We start from the raw sequence: 24908 nt of genomic DNA, 5'->3' as shown, positions 1-24908 counted from the left end.
TATAATGAAATATTATATAACTCCTGTTACAGTAAAAAAATCATATGATTTATATGATTAAGAAACAGCCTAGCTGATAAGAAAAACTAGTTCGTGTAACAAAGTAATAACTATTCTATATTTTTCTTATAGTATTTTTTATGATATATATTTTTGCATTATGAACTTTTGTACTTGTACTTTTAAATTTGCAAAAGTATCACCTTTTCCAAAACATTTAAATATAGTCTTATAGAATATGAATATTTTTGAAATTCAAATATTATATGTGTGAAATGATTGTCATGTTCGTCTTATATTCGCTAATATTTGGATTTAACACCAATAAAATGATTTGATTAGATTTGATTTGATTTGTAAAAATCAGCTATTCACAAAATAAACAAATATATGAATTTTTTTTCAACTTCAAATAAAATATAATTCTTTCTTTGCAGAGAATGAATGAAAATGTATCTGACAACCTTTACACATAATCGCGAGGCTCGTATCACTTTTCTCCTGTTTCGTAGCGAGTGCAAATGCATTTTATATTTTCTTACACTGTACGAATATTGTTCTTATCCTGTAAACTTAACATTGAACTTAAACATATAGTGTTTTTTTCTTACAAACATAAGTGAATTTATTTTTGAATAATTAGTTAGCAAAGGTACCAGGATTATAATTTAGTACGCCAGACGCGCGTTTCGTCTACAAAAGACTCATCAGTGACGCTCATATCAAAATTTTAAAAAGCCAAACAAGTTCAAAGTTGAATAGCATTGAGTGTGCAAAATTTCTAGAAGGTTGTGCCAAATACGGTTAAGGTGATCTATGCCTGGGATAAGAAAATCCTTATGGTTTTTTTTTTCGAAAAATTCAAAGTTTTGTGAAAATGACAACATTATTGATATTCATGTCGACCGACTTGACAAACACGTGGACCTCAAAGAGTGTATTATAACTGTTGTGTAAACAATAACTTGAAAATAACCATAGTAAACTCACAACATTCGTAATGAAGATAATACCTTTTGACTGTTAACAAAATTCTGAAATTTTGAAATACTCATCCTTGTCTACCTCAGAAATAGATTACCTTAGCTGTATTTGGCAAAACTTTTAGGAATATTTGATCTCCAATACTCTCCAACTTCGTACTTTATTTTATTTGGCCTTTTAAACAGTTTCTGATTCGAGAGTCTTTTGTAGACGAAACGCAAGTCAGGCTTTCAATCCTGTTATTTATGATGAGTTTATTGTAATTAATACGGTCCCAACTTTGATTCCGTGTGTCGCCTTTAAAAACTGCTTTTGGTTGTGTTAACTAAGTCTTGTGAATTATACCATGAACTATAATTAACCAGCACCACCAATGGTACATAAACAAAAATAATCTGTCATTACCTGTTGCAGTTCTCCTGTGAAGTCATTAGTTTTGATGAGTTAAGGTTACATTTCGAGCTTTTAAGAGAAATTTAATTAAAACACTGGCATTTCTGTGTTTGGGTTTGATGATTTATCCTTCATTTATTCGATTAAAAAATATATTCTTGTTGGCTTAAATGGAAATTTTGAATTTATCAATTTTTGTACCCTTCTTTAAATAGTAGCGTCAAAATGAAACTTAAATATGAAAAAGCGAAAAACTATTACAACTTTTATGAAAAAGATGTGATTTCAATACCAGACTGGCTTATGTACGAACATGATAATACAAAAATGAAACCCAACGCACGGGACGTATACCGAGTGATATATAGTTAGTCGTCAGATTGTCGGCAGAGTGTGACTTTCAGAAGAGAAAAAAAGGATATATCGATGTTGAATATGAAATTTCAAATATCGATTGTAACAAAAATCTATTTTTCCATCAGCATTCATTTTAAATAAAACACCGTTTTTCTTTAAATTATAGACAAAACAATTTTGACTGACAAAATGTTTATTGGGACTAATGAAAGCTAAATCATTAACAGTCCAAATGTCAATTTCATGTTCAGAAACTCAGTACAGGTATATTATAATTCGTCTAATCATCACCTCAACAATATTAGATCTGTAAATTTGCTTTCGCAATTGTTTTTGTTCTTCTTTCGCCGGGATTCCAACAAATGCTACTGATATATCGTGGCACCAAATCCTCTTTATTTCTGTCCGACGAGCTAGACCACTCGACCACCAAGGCTACAATAATAAAGCTTTTGGTTGCCGGGTGTTAGCTTTTCTCCTCAGTTTTAATCTAGCATCGAACATGTAACACAGTACATGATATATAAGGCATAAAGATGGAATTGTTACAGATCAGCTGAATTATCTATTGTAAAGGATCATACAAACTAATGTAAGATGCAGTCACAGATATAATTATATTATAAGTAAGTCTGAAACAGTGACGACTCTACAACAGATTTTATCCATCGGATTACTAGCAGTGATTGTGATACAAGGCTGAAAATACATCTGTATATATAATTCGTCTAATTTAAAACATCAGCCCAACAATATTAGATCTTAAATTTGCTTTCGCAATTATTTTGTTACTCATGCTACTGAGATATATATATACAACTTGTCTAAACATCAACCAAACAATGTTAGATCTGTAAATTTGCTTTCGCAATTTTTGAGTTCTTCCCTCGCCGGGATCCATATATAAATATATATTAATAGAAATGTTTAATTCATTGCGTGTACTATTTATTTTTTAAATCAAATGTGTAGACTCATCATATTATCATAGTTATGTCATATTAAACCTTTTACATGTGTTATCAATCCAATTTAGAACCGATCTCTCATCGCTCTCGTTTTCTGATATGTCGCTTGGGATCACTGCGTACATATTAGAAAACAGAGCGATGAGGATAGCTTTTCAGTTAGATTGATATGACTCTTGTTCGGAATAAATTTGATATATTTCATGTATTTTATACTGTACTGTTTATATAGTCAGGATAAACCCGATTTCTGCCTTTTGCCTTAACCTGTCTAACGTAAACTGGACAGTACAAAATATACTCGATGCATTGCAAATACATTTCAATGACTACAGTTTAATTGAGTATGTTGAATAACAATTAAATCTATTATAATGAAGCTTAATCACGATGTATAAAAACAAATTACAAATTGTGTTTATCTGATAATTGCAAAAATCGACAAAAAACGAAAGTTGACATTAATGAAATATATATTCTCGATTAAGAAACAAATCAAGCAAACACAAAAAACTGAGAACTACAAATTCAAGGAGCGAAGTCGGGTGCATAGACACGGTAAGCGTGACCTCAAATGCTTTTTTGTATAAGGAGTTTTAAATTTCATTGTATTTTTATGGTTGTTTATTATTTTTATTTTTTTTGTTATGGTAAGGTGGCTTTGTCTTTTTGTGATGTGTTTTACTCATTTATTATACCTAGGCAAATTAAACAAACATTATGCAAGATATCATGGTGTATTTAATTAGAAGCTGCAGGTACCTTTTATAACTATTAGTATGTTGAAATGTCTTATTCTAATGTTTATTTGTGTATTTATCCGTCCATTATGTGTTCTTGCAATTATTTTTACTGTAGTTCTGTCATTACGTTTTCTCACTTTAGTGTACTACTTAATATTGCCATAAAAGCTGGAGGGATTGCTAGATACAAAACCAGGTTCAACCCTCCGTGTTTTTCTAAACATATCTTGTACCAAGTCAGGAAAATGGAATTTGTTATCTTATAGTTTGTTTGTGTGTGTGGTCCATAGTCGTTTTGATTTTTGGTTTCACATCATCAGTGTTTCTGTTGTTTCCTTGTTTTCCTCTTATAGTTGATGTGTTTATCTCATTTTTAGTTTGCATCCCGGATTTGCTTTCACTCAACCGATTTATGACTTTGGAACAGCAGTATACTACTGTTGCCTTTATATAATAATAAACTGTTCCGTACTTCTTCGAAATTGAGATACCTTTGAATAATGAAATACAATGGATACCTAAAAAAACACATAGTATTATACAATTAAAATATTGCCCAGAACTCATTATATAATGAAACGATAACATCCGATTTTGTTCGTTTTCATATTTTGTTTCTTAAAACAAAGTTCTTTAACTGCTTTGGACTTCATTTAGATTTTCAGAACTATTTGGCAGGATAAGACTTTACATACATACATTTTTCAAGCAAATCATAAACTGTTGTCTTTTTAATTAATAAGATACTTTCCTGAATCATAAGAAACCAAGTTTGTTATCAATGACAGTTATAACGGTACTTTATCAACATATCACAACAAATAAAGACAATATAAGATTTATCTCGTTTTCATTTTTGTTTTCTTTCTTAAAAACAACTATTATTCAACTGATTTTTAGCTCAGACAAATTGTCAAAGAAAACTTAATGGTATGAAATTTGAAACACAGAAATTTGAATTTTTATAAACAAATAAAGAAATTTTATCTTGAACTATGATACATGTAGTAACGTTATTATAATTGTCTCAGACTCTATGTATCAGTTATTTAAAGCAACGTTTGAGTTTAAAAAACTTCAAATAACAAGTGACAAAAATTGATCCCATTTTAACATTCGACCATTTCGCGAACGCATTCCATGAAGTTCCAAAAAAAAGAACTTTTTTTATAAATTTTGTTATACTCATGATGAACAGTACAAACACAAACAAGAAATTATAGACAAATATCAAAGCACTAAAATCACAATCAATATATACTCGTATTATCACAATTTAAATTTTACATGTTTTTACTCAAATATCTGGCACATATTGCACAAAAAAATGTATTTATCTCCCTGCAAACTCTTATACATGAAGTGAATTATCATAGGGTGAAATTTCTTCTTCTGGTTGATTATGCGAATGAGTGAATTGAATGTGTCCATTGGATGGCGGGTCTGGAAAAATCTCAGTGTAAAATCGATCATTCCCGTTCGAATCCGTATTTTCTTCTGAAATATTTAGTCCACGATTAGTGAACCCATATTTGAGTGTGGATGAAGGTTCCATGTATGATTGAACAGAAGTCACAGATATCTTTCTATCACCACTATTAGTGCTGTTTGATTGGAGGGACGGTGGTCTCTCTGGTAGACGAGGTGCTCTTTCGGGCAAATTGGGATCATGCTGAATTAATAATTAAATATCAACACAAAATTACATGAACTAATAAAATTGTAGCGAGTATTTGTCAATGAAACAGTAACATATCGACAAAACAAATAGTTAACCGTTCTTAATATAAATATGCGACTTATTATTGAAAAATGAGGGTAGCACATTCATGTAACTATTTGCATACACTCAAAGTATTTTACCATTTTAAATAATTATGCCTTACCTCTATACACACGCTCGAATATTACTACTGCTGCTGGTTTGGCTGTCTTTATACTTGTATATATTGTAATATTCTACTTGTCAATGATTTATATGGAATGACTACCCCTTTGTTTTGCTTGGTGTTCTTTTTGTTAAAAATTAGCCACCTTCATAATATTCAGATAGTTACCAGTACAGATGGTTTTAATTCGCAAACGTTTGACAAGAGACAACTGGATGATGTTAAAAATTAGCTACCTTCATAATATTCAGATAATTACCAGTACATATGGTATAAATTCGCAAACGTTTGACAAGAGACAACTGGATGATGTTAAAAATTAGCTACCTTCATAATATTCAGATAATTACCAGTACATATGGTATAAATTCGCAAACGTTTGACTAGAGACAACTGGATGATTCTTTATAACTGATACAATTGATCGACGGCTCTCTAGTGGATGAGGAACTGATAACACTTTACAATGTTTTAGAATTACATTATGAGGATTTAAAATATTGATAATAATTGTATTAGATAAACCTACCACAGTATCATCAATAGTGGCATATTCTTCATATATGTCGTGATCCCGATGGTCACCAATAGTCATGTGCATTCCTGGCTGACCAAAGTACTGAGGGTTTGTTATTGATGGTTGATTATGAAGTGGATGTTTGCTAAAATAGTATGTTATATATGTTGAAAATCAAACAAGCATGCAATAAATTAGATGTAATAGTTGTATTTACTTGACAACTTTATAAGCATTATTGTAAGCTTGTGCTTTATGTGGACGGGCTGATGGATAACGGTACATCATAATATTTTCCATTCTTGACCTAAAATGTACGAATAAATTTTACATGAAGATTTAACCACTTTTATAGATACATCAGGGAAAATTTAAAATCACTAGTCGTAAATAAAAACCACAAAACTAAGACCAAAGCAAATACAATATTTTACAAAATGTTTTATAGCAAAACGAATATTTAGCAACACGAATCCTACCAAAATCAGGGGATTAATTCATATGCTGCTTAATGGTAGTAATTTCCTGTTACGATATACACGGAAATAACGGATCGGAGCAATCCCATCAACGGAAAGAGGTGTGGAAACACTTGGTCCAAGTATGTGGTCCACGTGGTACCAAAAATAAATATCCAAAATTGAAAGCTTGTTTTCTTAATAAACTAAATCCAAGAGCAGGTTATTGTGTAATATGTGAGAAAAAAAATCCTCTGTAACTATAGAACGACAATGCGAAATCAATTATTACCTCTGCAATCTTTTCTTTTTTAAAGTAAGTGATGGGACATATCCTCTTTTATAAAAAATATATGCAGCTATCAAAAGAATCACAACAAGTAGTCCAGCAACAATGCCGCCTACAATGGCGCCCACATTTGAATTGTTCTCTACAGGACCTATCGTTGTACCGGCTGTTGTACCTGTGCATCTTGCTTGAATTTTGAGTAATTCAGAATCTAAAATAGCAAAATATTTATATTCCATCATGAATAAGTTTATTTAATAATATATTCTTTAATGCAATAAACCCCTTGCATATTCAAAATGGACAACAATCTCAGGTTAAAAAAGAGTGCAATATTAACCCTAGGTAAGGAAGTTACTTAGCAGTCATTTTTCACCCCTTTATAATTATTCTTCATTTGCAAAACAGACAAAAACCGATTTTTGTTATGGCAAATACATAGACAAAAAAAAAACATATTAAAAACTCGACAATATAATAATACATATGATAAAAACAGTTATTGGTCTCCTTTCCTCAGTTCTAATGACTCTTTAATAAAAGAAACGACTGTTTTTACATCATTTGGTGTTGATGGATTTAGTATAATTACGAGTTTATCAGTAAAATTTTGTGTATTAAAATTGACATATCTTTGTATATAATATTTTAGAATGGTTTCTCTTTTATTTTTATTAATTTTACAGTTAAAGAAAAAATGGAGTTAATCGTCTAAAATATTACATATTTTACATTTTCTTTCATTTCGTGGTATTTTTGTATATCATTCAGTTTCTATTATTTCTTTATAACTTGTTGTTCGGTGTGAGCCAATGCTCCGTATTGCAGACCGTAATTTGACCTATGATTATTAACTTTACAATACATTTATACATCTTCTTATTTATAATTTATACAATATTTAAAAAAGGTCACTGTTGCATCATGATAGTTTTAAAGAATCGTCCATTTGTGTAATGAAGAAGGTAATGTATTTCGTTCTCTATTCAGAAGCATTCTTTTTATGCTCATTGAGGTTGAAATTATTAAATTACCTGATACATTGGCCGTCACTTTACACCTTGTCCAAGGAGTGCCTTGTGTGCATATCTGTTGAATAAAGATATTTGCTTCATTTGTACAATACGCACTCGATAACACTTGTACTGTGTGATCATATGCAGTACCCTTCGGACACACTCGGGGAATAACCTCCTTATTCACGCACTGAAAGTATTTTGTACAACTACATGGATCGATTAATCTGGTGAAAGGTTCGCAGTCTCCTTTATTAAATGAAACACACGAATCTAAAAAAGAAATTGCAAATTAACAAAATAAAAAAAACTACATGCATGGAATTCAAACCAGAAAATTCTTCATCAATTGGCAAAATCTAAAGCACACACATCAAATAATTTGGAACAAAATGTTCCTGATTAGGTACAGGCATTTCCATGTAAAATATGGTGGATTAAACCGGGTTTTATAGCTAGTTAAACCGTTCACTAGTATGGCAGTCGATATATTGAAAACAATGTGTACCGTATGTCAACTTGAATCGGGATGTGTTTGTTTTTTATCTATATATAAGAAATGTATCGATCTCGCAGTTTTCAGAAATAACACTCGGTCGCAAACTAATGCTGAGGTTGTCGTTTGTTGATGTGGTTCATAAGTGATTCTCGTTTCTCGTTTTTTTTTTTTGATAGATTATACCGTTGGTTTTCCCATTTGAATGGTTTAACACTAGTTTCCTATTTTTTACTTTTATAGCATGCTGATCGGTGTGAGCCAATGATCCGTGCTGAAGATCGACCGTACTTTGACCTATAATGGTTTACTTTTACAAATTGTGACTTGGAAGAAGAGTTGTCTCATTGGCACGCATACCCCATCTTCTTATATTTATATATTTTGATTTCGCGATCGTCCATCTAACTGAAACATGTTATTTCATTAACCTGCAATAAATTTCCTACAAAATATCTTTGTATACTTACCACTAAAAAATGGACTATACGTGGTGGTTGTCATTCTTGTATCTGGAATGAAAAACTATTTATAAAAATATAATGAAACGTTTCAAACAATTCCAATCTGTTACTACATGCATACCGGTTTTACGGTCGCCGTCACTAGTTTGTAAACCGATATTATATATATATATCTTTCTTAACTCAAGAATAACATCTTTAAACTGTCTGAGATCTTCAGATACCAGAATAGACGTTTTATCTGTAAATTCTAAATGTTTCCTTTTTCCCTGATGAAGCATATGCATTTTGATCGGATGATGATTTGCAGTGCGGGTACTGCATGGATAAAAGAATACGTTTATCCTGTTGATACATCAGGTCTCACTCTGTGGGTTTCATGCGATTCCTTCAGTTTGTGTTCTTTGCCATTTGTATATGTAGATTTATGAGATATAATCATCAATGAAATACAGTAAACTGATGCTTTCAGTATAATTATGATGATTGAACTAAACCAAAAACATGATTATAGGAACCCTGTATAGCTTGCTGTTCGGCGTGAACCTAGGCTCAGACCGTACCATGACCTATAATGGTTTACTTTTATAAATTGACACGTGGATGGAAAGTTGTCTCATTGGCACATATAGTATACACATCTTCCTATATCTATTAATTTAAATATGACATTGAAAGCTCCATAATTCTTGAGCGGCTTACCGAAAAAATTAAATCAGACGGAAACTTTCAGCAATCCTCATAATAATGTTTTGGAAAAAATCCATTCAAAAATATTGGGGTGAGTGCGATTGGTAAAAAAATGCATTAAATGTTGATTCCGTAACTCTAAAACCACAAACCAAAATCAAATAAGACATCACAAGGGTGTTTAATCCTCCAACAATCTCCACAATAATATATAGTTCGGAGTAAATTACATGAAGAATAATAGATTTTTCTGCGATTTGTGAAAAAATACATTTATTCTAACGGCTAAAGTTTAGTAACTCTAGAATTACTCAAGCATCAATTAAAAGATCAAATAAGACCTTTCTATTGTTGACTAAAATATTGTCAGATAAACAGATAATTTAAGCGAATTTTTTGAGTTGTCAAACGAAGTTTGAACGGACGGACGAACGTACATTCGAATATGAACTATCATACGATCATATTTCAATTATTATACGATCATATAAGTCCAGAACGAGTACAAATAAACAATAAATATACGATATGTAGGCTCTGAAAAAGAGGCTGTCCATGATGTATCGATTCTCTTTACACTGGGCATCGGATTAAACATCCCTATTCTATCCGTTCGTGACTCTCTTTCAAACGGACCTTTGCAATTGTTTTATGCCGGCCAGAAGATCTCAGTATCCATGTTTTTATTCCTTATTTCCTAATTTTTACTGGTTAATATAAAATATATATCAGTTGTATATTTGAGTCTTGCACTATAATCATATAAAAGTGATTCTTTTTTTATAGTTTAAATACATTTACTAAAAAATTATAAAGGATGCCATTTTGTAATAAATATACAGTCTTTACTATTTTATCGTTATGTTGTACAATAAGCAGTTACTGTAGTTTACATTTCACATATTAAAACCTTTTAAAGTTTTGATCTTCTAAACTGGAGGATATGACCGGCGTTATCAGTTTCAAACGAGTGTACAGGATTAGAGAATCTAATATGTCCATCTTTAAATCATATGATAAATTATTATACCACTCAAATGTCAACCTAAATACAAATAATCCAAAAGAAAATTAATATTTGTGTTTACATTTCTATGACGTCTGTTTGTTATTCCTTTTATTTAAAGATAAAATAATTGTTGTAACGGAGAAATTAATGCAGTTTGGCTATGTATAATGGTTGCATTACAAAGCAAAACTTAACTTTGTCTATAACTTCATATAATTAATCATTTAATTGTAAGATGCTCGAAAAAGTCATGCGACATAGTATATTTGAATATCTCAACTGATCACATATTACTTCCATTTCCTTTACGAGTCATTGAAAAATATTTGTAAAAAAATCCAATTGCGTATAAATATTTTTTTTTTTTTCTTTACGTACACTGCTGTAAAGAAATCGACATTGCTAAGCCACAGACTGCTAAGAGAACACCAAAACAGATTGTGACGTCAACCGTTATTTGATTCGCCACAGATGTCAGAAGATGATTTTTGTTTGCTACATGTATATGAATATCGCTTTGGTTTATCTGTACGCCTTATTTGTACAGTAAAATAGTTATTTGCAGAGAGAAATACACGCAAGTTTTATTGGGTTTCTTTTCACTTTGATATGCCTCCTCAAAAGGATTGGCACTTGTCCATTTTGTTACATTTACTACATTCTTTAAAAAATAGTAACTATAATCCTTGATACTACACAAAGATTTAAAATATGAATGTAAGGAGATCTGCAGTTTATACCAACAAGACATCAACCTAAAAAGGCGAATATATCAAAAGTCATGCAGGTCATAATACAGTTTTCTATTAAAGCCAAATAACAACACAATATTTCAAGCTTTAAATTGGCATGAGTTAGGGATTTGGGACGTACATTTTAAGGCATTGTTAGGTGAAATCCATGGCAGCGACATAGCTTGTTTCGATCATTTCTACAGTCACTTCATTAACGAAAGCAAAGGTACAGGCGCCTCTTCACCCTCCCCCTCATTACAAGCACTTCAAAACAAACTAAAAGCGCACAACTTAATGCAAGACTATTATAATGGTCAAAATATTTTTAGAAACACTACAGGACCTGCCCGAAAATCTGCAAGTCTATGAACAAAGGTAATTTTTTACGTTACTTTGATAAAACAGTTTCTAGAGACTCATGTGGTCAATTTAACCAATTTAACTTCATATTGCTTTATCCAGTAGATAATAAAAGGAATATAGAAAGGAGCAATACTTACGATCTTCCTTGGTTAACTTGGCCAAATTATTCGTTATTCTAACTTAAAGGTCACTTAATATTTATGATGCTATAAAGAGCTTTAAAACCCAATAAAGTTCTTGATCATTAAGATAAAATGAAATAAATATTGGTTTCAATTTCTTATCTTTTTTCGTTTTATTGCTGTGAAAGTTTCCCAGGCTACAAAATCACTTTTATTATTATTTAACATACAAAAATATGAAATTATTATTTGAACCTAACACTTTCCTGTTAAATGACGTTAAAAGGGCAACATAAGGTTTTCAAATAAGTATTAAACAGTTTGTCCTGCTAAATATAGTCCCGAGTCTACAAAATAAAGATTAACTAAAAAGAAATAATCAAAGATCTTTCGTCAGCACCAAATATTATATAACGAAAATCAAGACAAAGACAAGACAAAAGACAATCCCTGACGAGTTTGCTGGCTTCGGACAGGAAAATGAAGCGGGGTTAGTTTATTTTTAATATCTACAACCCTTCAATCTTTCCATCTTGATCATTTGACTATCAAGGTACACGAACTTCTAAAGCGATAGTATGGATAACCAACTGTAAAATGGGAAGCATTATGTAATGAGGAGCCACAGGAACAACAACATTACGGAAATGACAACAAGCTTTAGAAAAATATATGTGTTCTGTTCATTATAAATTTTGGTATAACAATGCGGATTTTCAATTTTAATATATTCAAAGGAAAAATGTTTGATTTGGACAAAAATGAGTTTATGTTGTTACATTTTTTATTGAGAAAATTCCGGAAAGATTACAAAGAGTATATCACCTACATATCTGCTTTTGGGAAATGTCTATCAAGTGATTTGTTGTTTGGTCTCTGAAGTTTTAATATTTATTCTGTTTTCTTGAAATGTTTTCTGATCTACTGATATTACCTATTCTGTTACTTATCATATACCATGTATTTATAAAAGAGAGGCGAAAGGTATAGAAAAGGGATATTAAAACTTACAAATCGACAATAAACTGAAAATGCCATAACTAAAAAAGACAGAGACAAACAGTAGTTGTCGTTTGTTTATGTAATATATACGTGTTTCTCGTTTCTCGTTTTGTTTATATAGATTAGACCGTTGGTTTTCCCGTTTGAATGGTTTTACACTAGTAATTTTGGGGCCCTTTATAACTTGTTGTTCGGTGTGAGCCAAGGCTCCGTGTTGAAGGCCGTACTTTAACCTATAATGGTTTAATTTTTATTAATATATTTTTTTACATTTTTCAGTATTAAAACTCTTAAGATATCGTGACGTATTTCTACATTATAGGATTCATAAAGGACGGTATTGCCATGAAGGATTTAAATTGACCTCTCAACTTCTATTTTATAATATCGTATGCAAAACCCAATAGTTATAATCTTAGTTATGCAAATTTAGATAAACTAGGCGCCTTTTCTCTCTGATGTTCATTTGAACTACATGTAGTTCGACCGTCTCATAAGTGTTATATATTACAGGATTCTATCCAGATCGCCTGTAATTTATATTGCAAAAACTGTTTCCTTCTGAAAAACATTAGCCACACCCTTTGATCAAAATGTATAATTTTATATATAAATGTAGGGTTCAGACATTCTAGCTTAAAGAACATGATTGTCCTTGCATTTTACTAATGTCGCTAGAAACAAAAAAAAGGTTTTAAAATTAAAGTAAGAGTGCACAGTCATGACGTCGTAAATGACATCATTGGTGTTCTTATACATCAAAACTTGTTGATTGTTTTACATATTTTGTAAATAGATATTCACTATTATAATTGAATATAAATTTCACAGAATTACTTGTCCAAAATTGAGTGTTTCTGTTAAATTAATCAAAAAGTGTTGGTTTTTTTTTTTTTTGGTTTTTTTTGTTAATTTTTTTAATATATTTGACTAAATTTCTTCTGTTATTATTTAGATTTCATTGTTCTATTTGTCTTTAGGTTGAAATTCTTTTGCACTTTTCTCCAAATTGATAAAATTGTATTTCAATTGCTTTTTTTAGGGGAATGTCATCGATGGTCTCTTCAAAATACGTAATTGGTTCTATAAGTAAACATTCACTTACATGTACGACTTATCTCCCTTCGAAAGAGGCAAACCTATTTGTTTGAAATCTGCAAGTCTTTCAAATCTATCGAGTACGAATATTCCTTTGTTCCTCTAGATAAATGTATTTATTCAATTAAGGCTAGCTGTTATGTCTCAACTTCCAACTTGTTATGCTTGGTAGGGGCGACAAGTCAGTTTTTCCGGTCAAGAACCAGTACTGGTTAAAGGGAAAAAATACTTAAAGGGAAAAGACTGTAGGATTTCTTGGCCTTTTTTATGCCCCATTTATGGGCATTATGGTTTCTAGTCTGTGCGTCCGTTCGTCCGTTCGTCTGTCCTGCTTCGTGTTAAAACGTTAGGTTAAAGTTAGCTCGAGGCAGTTAAGATAAAGTTGAAGTCAAATCAACTTCAAACTTAGTACACATTTTCCCTATGATATGATCTTTCCAATTTTAATGCCAAATAAGAATTTTTACACCATTTTACGGTCCACTGAACATAGAAAATGATAGTACGAATGGGGGGGGGGGCATCTGCGTACTATGGACACATTTATGTTTTTTTATTACTGAGCGTAATAATGTAACTGAAAAGGGTTATTGAATAGTTTGGACTCGAAGTCTGATAAAAAAAGAATTACATTACTAATTAAGCAATGACTTTTTATACCCATATGGGAACATTCAAAAATTGTTATTGCCAAAATTAAACTCGGTTTTCAGAGAAAGCTCTAAAATTACGATGTTGTTGTAACATGTCTTACATTATTGTTTTGTGGAACACAATTGTAATCATAGTTGATATACTACATAGTTACATGGTAATTCATTTTACTATTTTGTATGTATTATGAACAAGCATGTGTAGAACATAAAATATAAGAGTATGTACTTGCTTTCGTGCATTTACATGTATTCACAACCAAATACATTATTGGTTTACCAACATGTAAACATTTGATATCTTATGTTTATCCTTTGTTAATCCCTAAGTGAAGATAATTTGGAGCACTCGACTTTGTTTGTTTTAAAATTTGCCTAATGGATAGATTGTGACAAACCAAATTTAAGAATAATTTTAAAGTTATATCTAAATGTATTATATGAATTAATTGAAATTATATAACTGTAACACATTAATTGCAACACCGTTTCTGCTGTGGAGGTTTCATCACTGGTACTGTTCTTTTTATTTACCAATATTCTTTAAGAAATATAAATGAACTATTTGTAGTTATTTTTCAAAAAACGGAAGTTTAATAATAAATAAGATGATGATACGAAATAGTAAAAGTGACCCAATCATTGAATGTTCAAGCAGATTGAATTTAACTAATTCATTACTAAACAAGGTAGAACAATTTGAAGATTGTTTAACCAAACTTGTAAACAAATTATAAAATTACCTGTTAGAAGGAAGAATAAAACGTCCATTTATATTCGCCATTATAATGTACCAAATGCACGTAGGTAGCCATTAAACCAAATAGTATTGTTACCTCGCCAACGTAAAGTTATCTCTAAACAACTTTCACACAAAAATTACATATCCCTATCTTTCCTTTTATTTACATAAAGGTAAGTAAACAATACTTATGTTATCGAGATCACCATAAAACACTTCAATTTCAATGAACCTAGGGTTAAGAATCGCAATTAAAGGTTTGGGATGCGAATGTTGAAATTACAAGATAGTTAGACCCGATTAATGGTATTTATACAACTGTATTAATACATGTACAGTACATGTATTAGAATACATATTCATGCCAATTTGTTGGCTGTATTCTTTTAGCCTTAATTTTTACGAGTTGTCTGTTTTTGAGGTCACTGATATGAACGAGAAGCCACTGCTTATCTTCCAAAATATTTAGTAATATATTCCATATATACTCATAATACTGTAAAAGTTCATAGTATTCGATGTACGAGCTTCCGTTATTTAGAGTACTTTGTATAATATGTCAATATCAAAAGATGTTTATTTTTGAAGAAATTGAGAACATTATAGATAGGCATTGACTTAAACGTGTCACTTATCAAAACTATTTTAAACAAAATTTTAAAAAAATGTAAATAAACGGTCACGTTTCGAGTATCATATTCGTTCAATGTACAGCCCAATTATGTGTTTTACATCTGTCAAATATTTCTCATTTTGATACAAAACAAATCGTGTTTTTTAAACAATTTGAAATATGATCTGTTGGCGTATATATTTAAATATGTTGATGGTGGTCGCACATAATGACCCAGTCTTCCAACGGTGGGACAAAATCTATGCTTTACATAATTGAAATGACGATTGAAACTTGACCATCACAAATGAATGTGCAGGTAACAAGTTAGGAACTTCACCAGTGCTATGTTTTATAATTTCTTGGTGAGTTCTTTTGGGTCTCTGTTTGTTTAACATTGTGTCCCAAATTAAAGCTTTAAATTTGATAAACGCCTGTCTATTTTTGAAGACTATATGATGCCCCCTTGAAGTATACTGGTTGTTTTTGTTGTTTGAATTGCAGTCGCAATGAGGTAAACACCAACGTCTTATTTTTTCGTCTGGGAAATCCAATATTAAGGAAGCTCAAACACCGTTGAAGTCAAGAGTTCACAGAATTTAGCGTTATAGTTTAGTTTTTACACGCTTTGTTTGTTTTTACACTGCATGACAAATATTTACTTTGTAATGATAAAAGATGAAACAGCTCTATATCTATATACAAATTATAGAGTTGTGTGGGGTAGGTGGGAGGAACCCCTTGTTCCATTAAAAATCAATTAAGTTAAATGAGAAAAATTATGATATTATTGTGAAGCCATTTTTTTAACAGTAACGATTACTTACATGTGTTACACTGTAACTCCGTTTACATTTCACTCCATTAAAAATAAACTTGTCGATATAACTTATTCCACACCTGGAAGGTTTCGATCTGGTTAAATATATATATTTACGTTTTCTATTTTATTTATGCATTGTGACAGGGAAATGCTCCAGTGATTTAAATATCTGATTACTTTTTTTATGGACACAAAGAGAGTCCAGTTACCCATATTTCAAGCATTAAATTCGTGAACTTGTGTTTTTTTCTTAATAAAAAAGGAACAGTAGCGTTTTGATGGAAATTTTAGAAACAATGCACTACAGTGAAGCATATTACAGTACTTTAAACAAGTTTTAATAAAAAATGTTTATGACTGATTTTTATTCTAATTTGTTATGAAAAAAAAATAGTAATATGTAATCTTTTATTAAAATGTTCCTTCCAATGTACAGTTTCGGAGTCGAAGAAAAAAACATCGCTGAAAAAATGCTCATTGCACAAGGAAGCATTCTTCGCTTATTTGTGACTCTTGAAAACATGTACTGTAGGTAAAAAATGAAACCCCATTTTCTGGTCGCCTGTCCTAAGACTGCATTCAATTTAAACATACTTTTATAATAACGATCTTCATGATAATAAGAATTTCAACTTTGCTTGTAATTGCACTCCAACTTAGTTTTTTTTTTTTAATTAATTATGAAATGTTTGGAGATTAAATTAGCTTTTTAGAATAGCAATTAAATAGATTACACATATCAAAAAATTTTCACTTGCTGCTTTCTTTACAGACATATTTCTTTGAAGAATGTATTTATTGCATTTAAGAATGTATGTGTTTCACAAAAAGTATCCAGTGGGGTTAAACAATATAGAAGACTGAACTTACTCATGCTGGATTGCTGCTCGAGATTCATAAATATGGAGCAACATCCGGTCGGTATTGGAAGTGTTAGCCATGTGTGTTAGTGGAATGCAGCACTTTGTTGCAAAAGTTCTTTTATAGAAAATGGTTCGTAGATTAACCTTTAAAACGCAAATCTTTCTGTTCCATTTAATATACCCTCATTTTTGCATGACTAACAAATATTCATCTCCTATAATCCTTGTCTAACAGATATTCATCTCCTTTAGTTCTTGTCTAACAAATATTCATCTCCTATAGTCCTTGTCGAACCTTGTTTGTAGAGTCTACCCATAAGATTTATTTTTATTTGTACTTGTCTTCAATAATCATGAAAAATATGTGTAACTGGACGTTGTAGTTATTAAATTTTGCATTACAAGGGAATCCAGGCCTAGGTGAATAATAATTCTTCTTTTTTTTTCACTCTCATGGAAAATGTATTCTTTTTTAGATTTTCAATGATTTAAATACAGAATAAAATATATGTAAAAAAACTATGAACTTAACAGAAGAAACCATTCCTGACAGTATTCATTTATTGTTAATGTAATGTTGAAACATGATAAAACAATGGATGAGCGCCACACACTTCGATAATGTACGCTAACGTTGTACATAGTTGTTTTTTTTTTGTCCAAAATGTTTCAATAACCTTTTGGTCCTTAAATCAGTTATTTACTTAAAAACTTGTTAGAAAAGGTGATTTAAGATTTGTACATAGTGTCACGTAAGCATATTTTATTTATTTCTTGCTCTTTTTTTGATTTTACGCCGATAAGGAATATTTAATCTCCGAACGGAACACCGACACAGCTGACATTTTATGCATATATCAACATAGTTACGATCATCGTAAAACTGTTTGTGTTTTGTAACAATAAATTTGGTCCGGTAGTAAAATTTGTCTGCCAGAATTTTTCACCAAGTTTATCAAGTCCCGCCTATGATTTTACTAGGAATGTAAGTCTTAGGACAAATTTTCCTAGGAAAATAAATCCATAGCAAGTAAAATATGTCTGACACTAATTTCCCTAGGAAAAATTGTCATAGTCTAGTGGTTTTTATGAAATTATAAAAATTATTGAAAATGAAAAATAAAACATATTTTCTTAGATAATCAAAAGTTTCATTATTTTTATCCTACTTAAACAACGAACATGGATTCTTCAATTGAAAAGCTATAAAACATAAAGTTTGTAATAGTTTATTTATACTGCATCGTACCTTCTGCTTTAACTGAAATGATTGGTTCATGAAAAAAGTAGAGTATGATTATTTGATAAAATAAAAATATCAATTCAGGTACAGGATTTTGTAAAAAGTTTTTCATGTTCGCCAACTCACCAACCTTAAGGAAATAATTACTGTTCGCCAAGTTCGTCAACCTAAACGAAATCACAAAAACAAATGCTGTATTTCCATCTTCGTTCTGCGGTTGAGGCTTACAACTTAAAACAAATACATTTATTCACATTTATACTTTTGAAGTTGTCTCCCCTTTAATGGCCAAGTTGAAGAGAAATTAGACCGATTGTGTAGTACTGCTAGTCTTCTTTCCACTTAATACACTATTTAAAGAAAAACACAACTCCATTTAAACTTATCTTGTTGACTAGCTCGAGTACTGCATACTCAAATAAGACAAAATTGAAATGATCAATACAAACATATTATACACTATACAATGTAATTACAATAACACAATTGTTCAATAAAAATAAACTCATGTTAACCTTTTGTATTTGAATAACTGAATGTTTTGTGGCCGATCAGGAAAAAAAATATTTAGGAAACCTGTGTCCTTTTGTCAATTCCAACGAAACTCTAATAACATTAACGGTACCAATGTTCCTGCACCAGATGCGTATTTCGACAATACATGATGTCTCTTCACTGATGCTCGTGGCCAAAATATTTGAAATCCAAAGCTTATATAAAAGATGAAGAGCTACAATAAAAAAGGTCCAAAAAGTATAGCCAAATCCGTGAAAGGAATCTAAGCTTTGCATGGGGGAGATCAATCCTTAATTTATACTTATTTCGAACATTTTGTAACAGCACATTTAAATAACACAAGAAAATCCGTATTTTCATGCAGTACCGCCAACGTGGTGGACCACACTAGTCAAATAAGAAAAAAAGAATTTTGTTGTTAATTTTGATACAGAAAAGAAATCTAGTCATTAGGACTCAAGGGCTATAAAATATTTGTTACAAAAGTCGAAATACGATTACGTTTGTATATATATAGCCAGTCCGCCTTCATAAAATTCAATATGTTTATCAAAATACATAATTATACGCATCTTTTTTCCTTAAAAATCCTTAAAAAATACGATGTTCACAGTACGAAGTACAGGCTAGAATTAACTTTTTAAAACCGTCGCTTTACAACCTAATTGTTTTGGCGCCAAAAATTCCTCCGCCTACACTTACTTGTATTACACATGCATAAAAAGACAATTAATTCCGGGCAATCCCGTTATACTTATGTGCTTCGGGAATTTTGCATTTTACAATACAAGATGACATAACTTTGTTCTATATGATAATACGCTTAAAACTAAGTAGCACAACGCTAGTATATTAGAAAGAAGATAAAAAGGACAGCCTGGTCAAATATAGTGTTAATCAAACTGAATTAGAAAACTTGCATTTTTTTCATCGGGAGCAATAAGTAAAAAGTCGATAGTATGGGGAAATGAAATGACACAGAAATAAATAGATAGAAAACATTCGGGCTTTTCCCCCAAACATGAAAGCCTCAACATACTTTTTAAGACAATAGTTATATGCCTATAACGACAGATATATGTAGTGACAACTACATTAAACCTAATGTACTAAACAACAACCAGTCACAATATATATAAACAGGGGTCAAACTTGGTTCAACATGAACAGTATATATGTACTAGTAGTTTCCATTACATTTGCTAGAACTTTTGCAATGCAAATCAATGGGGACTGAGAATCGAAGCCCCCAGATATCGGGATGTTGATTTTCTATAAAAAGAATAAAATGTCTCTTTTTTAAAAAGGAGTTTGTATAAAAATATTTGTCCTCGAACTTTAAAGGGCGCAATGAGTTATTAAATACCGGGCTGAAGTACGTTCACTATTCACTTTTCACTTTTCACTATTCAAAATTCATGAATAGTGAACTGTGTTTTTTTGCACTATTCACTATTCAAGTTTGTGAAATTGAATAACTTTAAAATTTAATCCTGCTATCTATGATGAGTTTATTTAATATTTTCTGGTATAAAAGATGATGTGTTATGATTGCTAATGATACAAATCTCCGCAAAAGACTAAATGACACAAAAATTAATAACTATAGGTGATTGTACGGCCTTCAACTATAAGCAAAGCTGATACTGCATATATAGCTAAAGTCGCCGAATACTAATTAATGTTCCAAACAAATGAAGTAAACTAATTAAGTTTGTAACACATCAAAAAAACGACAACCACTGAATTACAGGCTCCTGACTTGGGACAGACACATACATCCAGAATGTGGCAGAGTAAAACATGTTAGCGGGATCCCAACCCTCCCCAAGCATGGGACAATGGCGAAACAGTACAACATAAGAACAAACTATAAAATCGGTTATGAAAGGCTTAACTCATCGGATGAATACAAAGTGAAATACATACAACAAAAACATAGATTGAACGTGGTCGGGTATACTTGTACATCCCAAAAACAAAAAGACAATACGTACAGATCTGAGACTTAATCTGAATTGGTAACCTTTTAAAATAAGTCTATTCAAAGAATCGATAAGTTGGTCTGTTTTGTAATATTTTTTTAGAATTCGATTCATGAATTCAAATTCTATCAGCTTAAAATTTTGAGGGCTAACATTATGAAAGTAATGAGGTATGCAGAGACATGATGTATTGGAGCCCTGTCCCTTTTATCTAACTTTTTTTTAATTTTTGACGTAAAAATTGCACCTGATCATTATCAATTGTATCTAAAATCCACTTCGGTCAAAGGTGCATATATTTTATGGTAATATTCTTTACAAAGCACAAACATGTCAGTATTCACCTCAAATGCTAACAACACCTTTAAACAGACTTATTAGGAAGGGATATAGTTACGATACTGTTCATGTCAGGTCTTCAAAGATTGCATATTTTGCTTAAATATTAATTCACTTATGGGGTCTTTGCATCGGAATTAAACACAATTATTCTAAAAACAGTTGTTGACATGACACGGGTTATGTTCTTCTCATATATTCTATTATGATATAATAATTAACCCATAACCGGAAGGATTGTGCTTGATATTCATATGATGAAAACATAATCTTTCAATCAGTTTAATTAAGGTCTTCAGCTGGCATGTCAGTAACTGCTAGTAATTCTATGTTAATTTAAATATTTTTGTCATTTTGTTTAGTTTCTTTTGTTACCTATTCTGACATCGACTTGGACTTATCTGAGTTTTACTGTGTATATTGTTGTGTGTGTGTGTGTTTTCTACATTGGCTAGAGGTATAGGGGAAGGTTTGTGATATCAAAAAACATGTTAAACCTCGTTGCATTTTTTGCGCCTGTCCCAAGTCAGGAGCCTCTGGCATTTTTTTTGTCTTCATGGTTTTTAATTTTAGTTTCTTGTGTATAATTTGGAGTTTAGTATGACTTCCATTATCACTGAACTAGTATATATATATTTGTTTAGAGGCCAGCTGAAAGACTTCTCCGGGATCGGGAGATTCACGTTGCATTGAAGACCCATTGGTGGCCTTCGGCTGCTGTCTGCTCTACGGTCGGGTTGTTGTCTCTTTGACACATTCCCCATTTCCATTCCCAATTTTATAATACATTTTTTGCATATCTACAAGCTTACGGTACAATTGTCGCACTTAAGTTGTTACATATATCGAGGGATTGGCGTTTAACTTTTATTCATCAAGCATTAAAGTCAGCATTCGTTTCCGCCAGCATTACAAATTCAGGATGTTCACACTAAATGAAATTCAGCGGCTGAACGGTACACCTTGTGATAGGGGAGGGCAAACTAATTATTATGTCTCAAAGTGCCAATAATTCTTTTCTGAACCTTATTTTCCAATATGATATAGTCACAGTTTTACATATTTAAGCATAAAATAACCATAGAAAAATATGAAAACTATGAAAAATAATACATCAGGTAAGTTTCGTATAAGATACTAGCTAGGGGTGTTTTTCTAAAAAATCAAATAATAGCACTAACAAATAGGAGATCTGTGTTATGGAGCGTCAAAATACCGAATAATTGCAGGTGTATCCTATACGCCATAGGAAAGCTAATAAAATGAGAAACAAAAGATATATAGTGCACAGATGCGGTTTCAGGGAAAATGAGCTCCCGAATGTCAAAAACGGCCGATTTTAAGAAAAAAAAGGTTCCCAAAGGACGCTACGATCTAATTTGGACCCTTGAATCCCCTAATTACAGGTATATCCTATACACCATAGGAAAGCTAATAAAATAAGGAACATAAGCTATATAGTGAGTATAGTGCACAGATGCGGTTTAAGCGATAAGGAGCGCCCGAATGTCAAAAACGGCCTCTTTTGAAGAAAAAAAGCTTCCCCAAGAACGCTACGATCGAATTTTGGGTCCCTTGAATCCCCTAATCACAGGTATATCATATACACCATAGGAAAGCTAATAAAATGAGGAACAAAAGCTATATAGTGAATATAGTGCACAGATGCGGTTTAAGGGATAAGGAGCGCCTGAATGTCAAAAACGGCCGATTTGAAGAAAAAAAAGCTTCCCCAAGGAAGCTACGATCGAATTTTGGACCTTTGAATCCCAAATTACAGGTATATCCTATACACCATAGGAAAGCTAATAAAAGGAGAAACAAAAGCTATATAGTAAATATAGTGCACAGATGCGGTTTAAGGGGAAAGGAGCACCCGTATGTCAAAAACGGCCGACTTGAAGAAAAAAAGCTTACCCAAGAACGCTACGATCGAATTTTGGACCCTTGAATCCCCTAATTACAGGTATATCCTTTAAACCAGAGAAAAGCTAATGAAATGAGAAACAAAAGCTATATAGTGAATATAGTGCACAGATACGGTTTAAGGGATAAGGAGCGCCCGAATGTCAAAAAAGGCCGCTTTAAAAAAAAAGCTTCCCCAAGGACGCTACGATCGAATTTTGGACCATTAAATCCCCTAATTACAGGTATATCATATACACCATAGAAAAGCTAATAAAATGAGGAACAAAAACTGTGTAGTGAATATAGTGCACATATGCGGTTTAAGGGAAAAGAAGTGCCAGAATGTCAAAAACGGCCGATTTGAAGAAAAAAAAGGTTCCCAAAGGACGCTACGATCTAATTTTGGACCCTTGAATCCCCTAATTACAGGTAAATCCTACACACTACAGGCAAGCCAATAAAATGAGGCACAAAAGCTATATAGTGAATATAGTGCACAGATGCGGTTTAAGGGATAAGGAGCGCCCGAATGTCAAAAACGGCCTCTTTGAAGAAAAAAAGCTTCCCCAAGAACGCTACGATCGAATTTTGGACCCTTGAATCCCCTAATTACAGGTATATCATATACACCATAGGCAAGCCAATAAAATGAGACACAAAAGCTATATAGTGAATATAGTGCACAGATGCGGTTTAAGGGATAAGGAGCGCCCGAATGTCAAAAACGGCCTCTTTGAAGAAAAAAAGCTTCCCCAAGAACGCTACGATCGAATTTTGGACCCTTGAATCCCCTAATTACAGGTATATCATATACACCATGGGAAAGCTAATAAAATGTGGAACAAAAGCTATATAGTGAATATAGTGCACAGATGCGGTTTAAGGGGAAAGGAGCACCCGTATGTCAAAAACGGCCGATTTGAAGAAAAAAAGCTTCCCCAAGAACGCTACGATCGAATTTCGGACCCTTGAATCCCCTAATTACAGGTATATCATATACACCATGGGAAAGCTAATAAAATGTGGAACAAAAGCTATATAGTGAATATAGTGCACAGATGCGGTTTAAGGGGAAAGGAGCACCCGTATGTCAAAAACGGCCGATTTGAAGAAAAAAAGCTTCCCCAAGAACGCTACGATCGAATTTTGGACCATTGAATCCCCTAATTACAGGTATATCCTTTACACCATAGGAAAGCTAATAAAATAAAGAACATAAGCTATATAGTGAATATAGTGCACAGATGCGGTTGAAGGGATAAGGAGCACCCGAATGTCAAAAACGGCCTCTTTGAAGAAAAAAAGCTTCCCCAAGAACGCTACGATCGAATTTTGGACCATTGAATCCCCTAATTACAGGTATATCATATACACCTTAGGAAAGCTAATAAAATGAGGAACAAAAACATTATAGTGAATATAGTGCACATATGCGGTTTAAGGGAAAAGGAGCGCCCGAATATCAAAAACGGGCGATTTGAAGAAAAAAAAGGTTCCCAAAGGACACACTATATAGGATATACCTGTAATTAGGGGATTCAAGGGTTCAAAATGCGATCGTAACGTTCTAGGGGACGCATTTTGTCTTCAAATCGGCCGTTTTTGGTATTCGGGCGCTCCAATACCCCTTA

At 31.9% G+C, this 24908-nt stretch overlaps 1 protein-coding gene across 3 annotated transcripts; it reads right to left on the bottom strand.

Annotated features, from left to right (window-relative positions):
- Positions 1–1974: 1974 nt before the first annotated feature.
- On the bottom strand, positions 1975–16537 carry LOC134685108 (uncharacterized). Of its 3 annotated transcripts, none has more exons than XM_063544562.1 (6): positions 16428–16537; positions 8581–8622; positions 7633–7887; positions 6602–6809; positions 5864–5996; positions 1975–5117 (listed from the first exon to the last, which is right to left on the bottom strand). In XM_063544562.1, the coding sequence occupies exons 2-6, from the start codon at positions 8612–8614 to the stop codon at positions 4797–4799; spliced, it is 951 nt and encodes a 316-aa protein (XP_063400632.1). In that variant the 5' UTR covers positions 8615–8622; positions 16428–16537; the 3' UTR covers positions 1975–4796. The 3 variants fall into 3 exon arrangements, with proteins under 3 accessions (XP_063400632.1, XP_063400623.1, XP_063400641.1); XM_063544553.1 differs by lacking the exon at positions 16428–16537 and adding an exon at positions 14989–15151; XM_063544571.1 differs by lacking the exon at positions 16428–16537 and adding an exon at positions 14989–15083 and having other exon boundaries at positions 8581–8635.
- Between the last annotated feature and the right edge of the window lie 8371 nt (positions 16538–24908).

This window comes from Mytilus trossulus, chromosome 1 (assembly GCF_036588685.1).
Source record: "Mytilus trossulus isolate FHL-02 chromosome 1, PNRI_Mtr1.1.1.hap1, whole genome shotgun sequence".
Taxonomy (NCBI): Eukaryota; Metazoa; Mollusca; class Bivalvia; order Mytilida; family Mytilidae; genus Mytilus; species Mytilus trossulus.
Note: the sequence above shows the minus strand (reverse complement) of the source record. Positions and strands in the feature narration are given on the sequence as shown.

Bases quoted from the DNA above. Each gene is read 5' to 3' on its own strand.
- LOC134685108 (XM_063544553.1), bottom strand. From the start codon at position 15,016: ATGGACGTTTTATTCTTCCTTCTAACAG. The intron at 6,810-7,632 runs GTAATTTAATAA...TTGCTATTTTAG, and splicing joins AGTGACGGCCAATGTATCAG to ATTCTGAATTACTCAAAATT. The intron at 5,118-5,863 runs GTAGGTTTATCT...TTATTAATTCAG, and splicing joins CCACTATTGATGATACTGTG to CATGATCCCAATTTGCCCGA.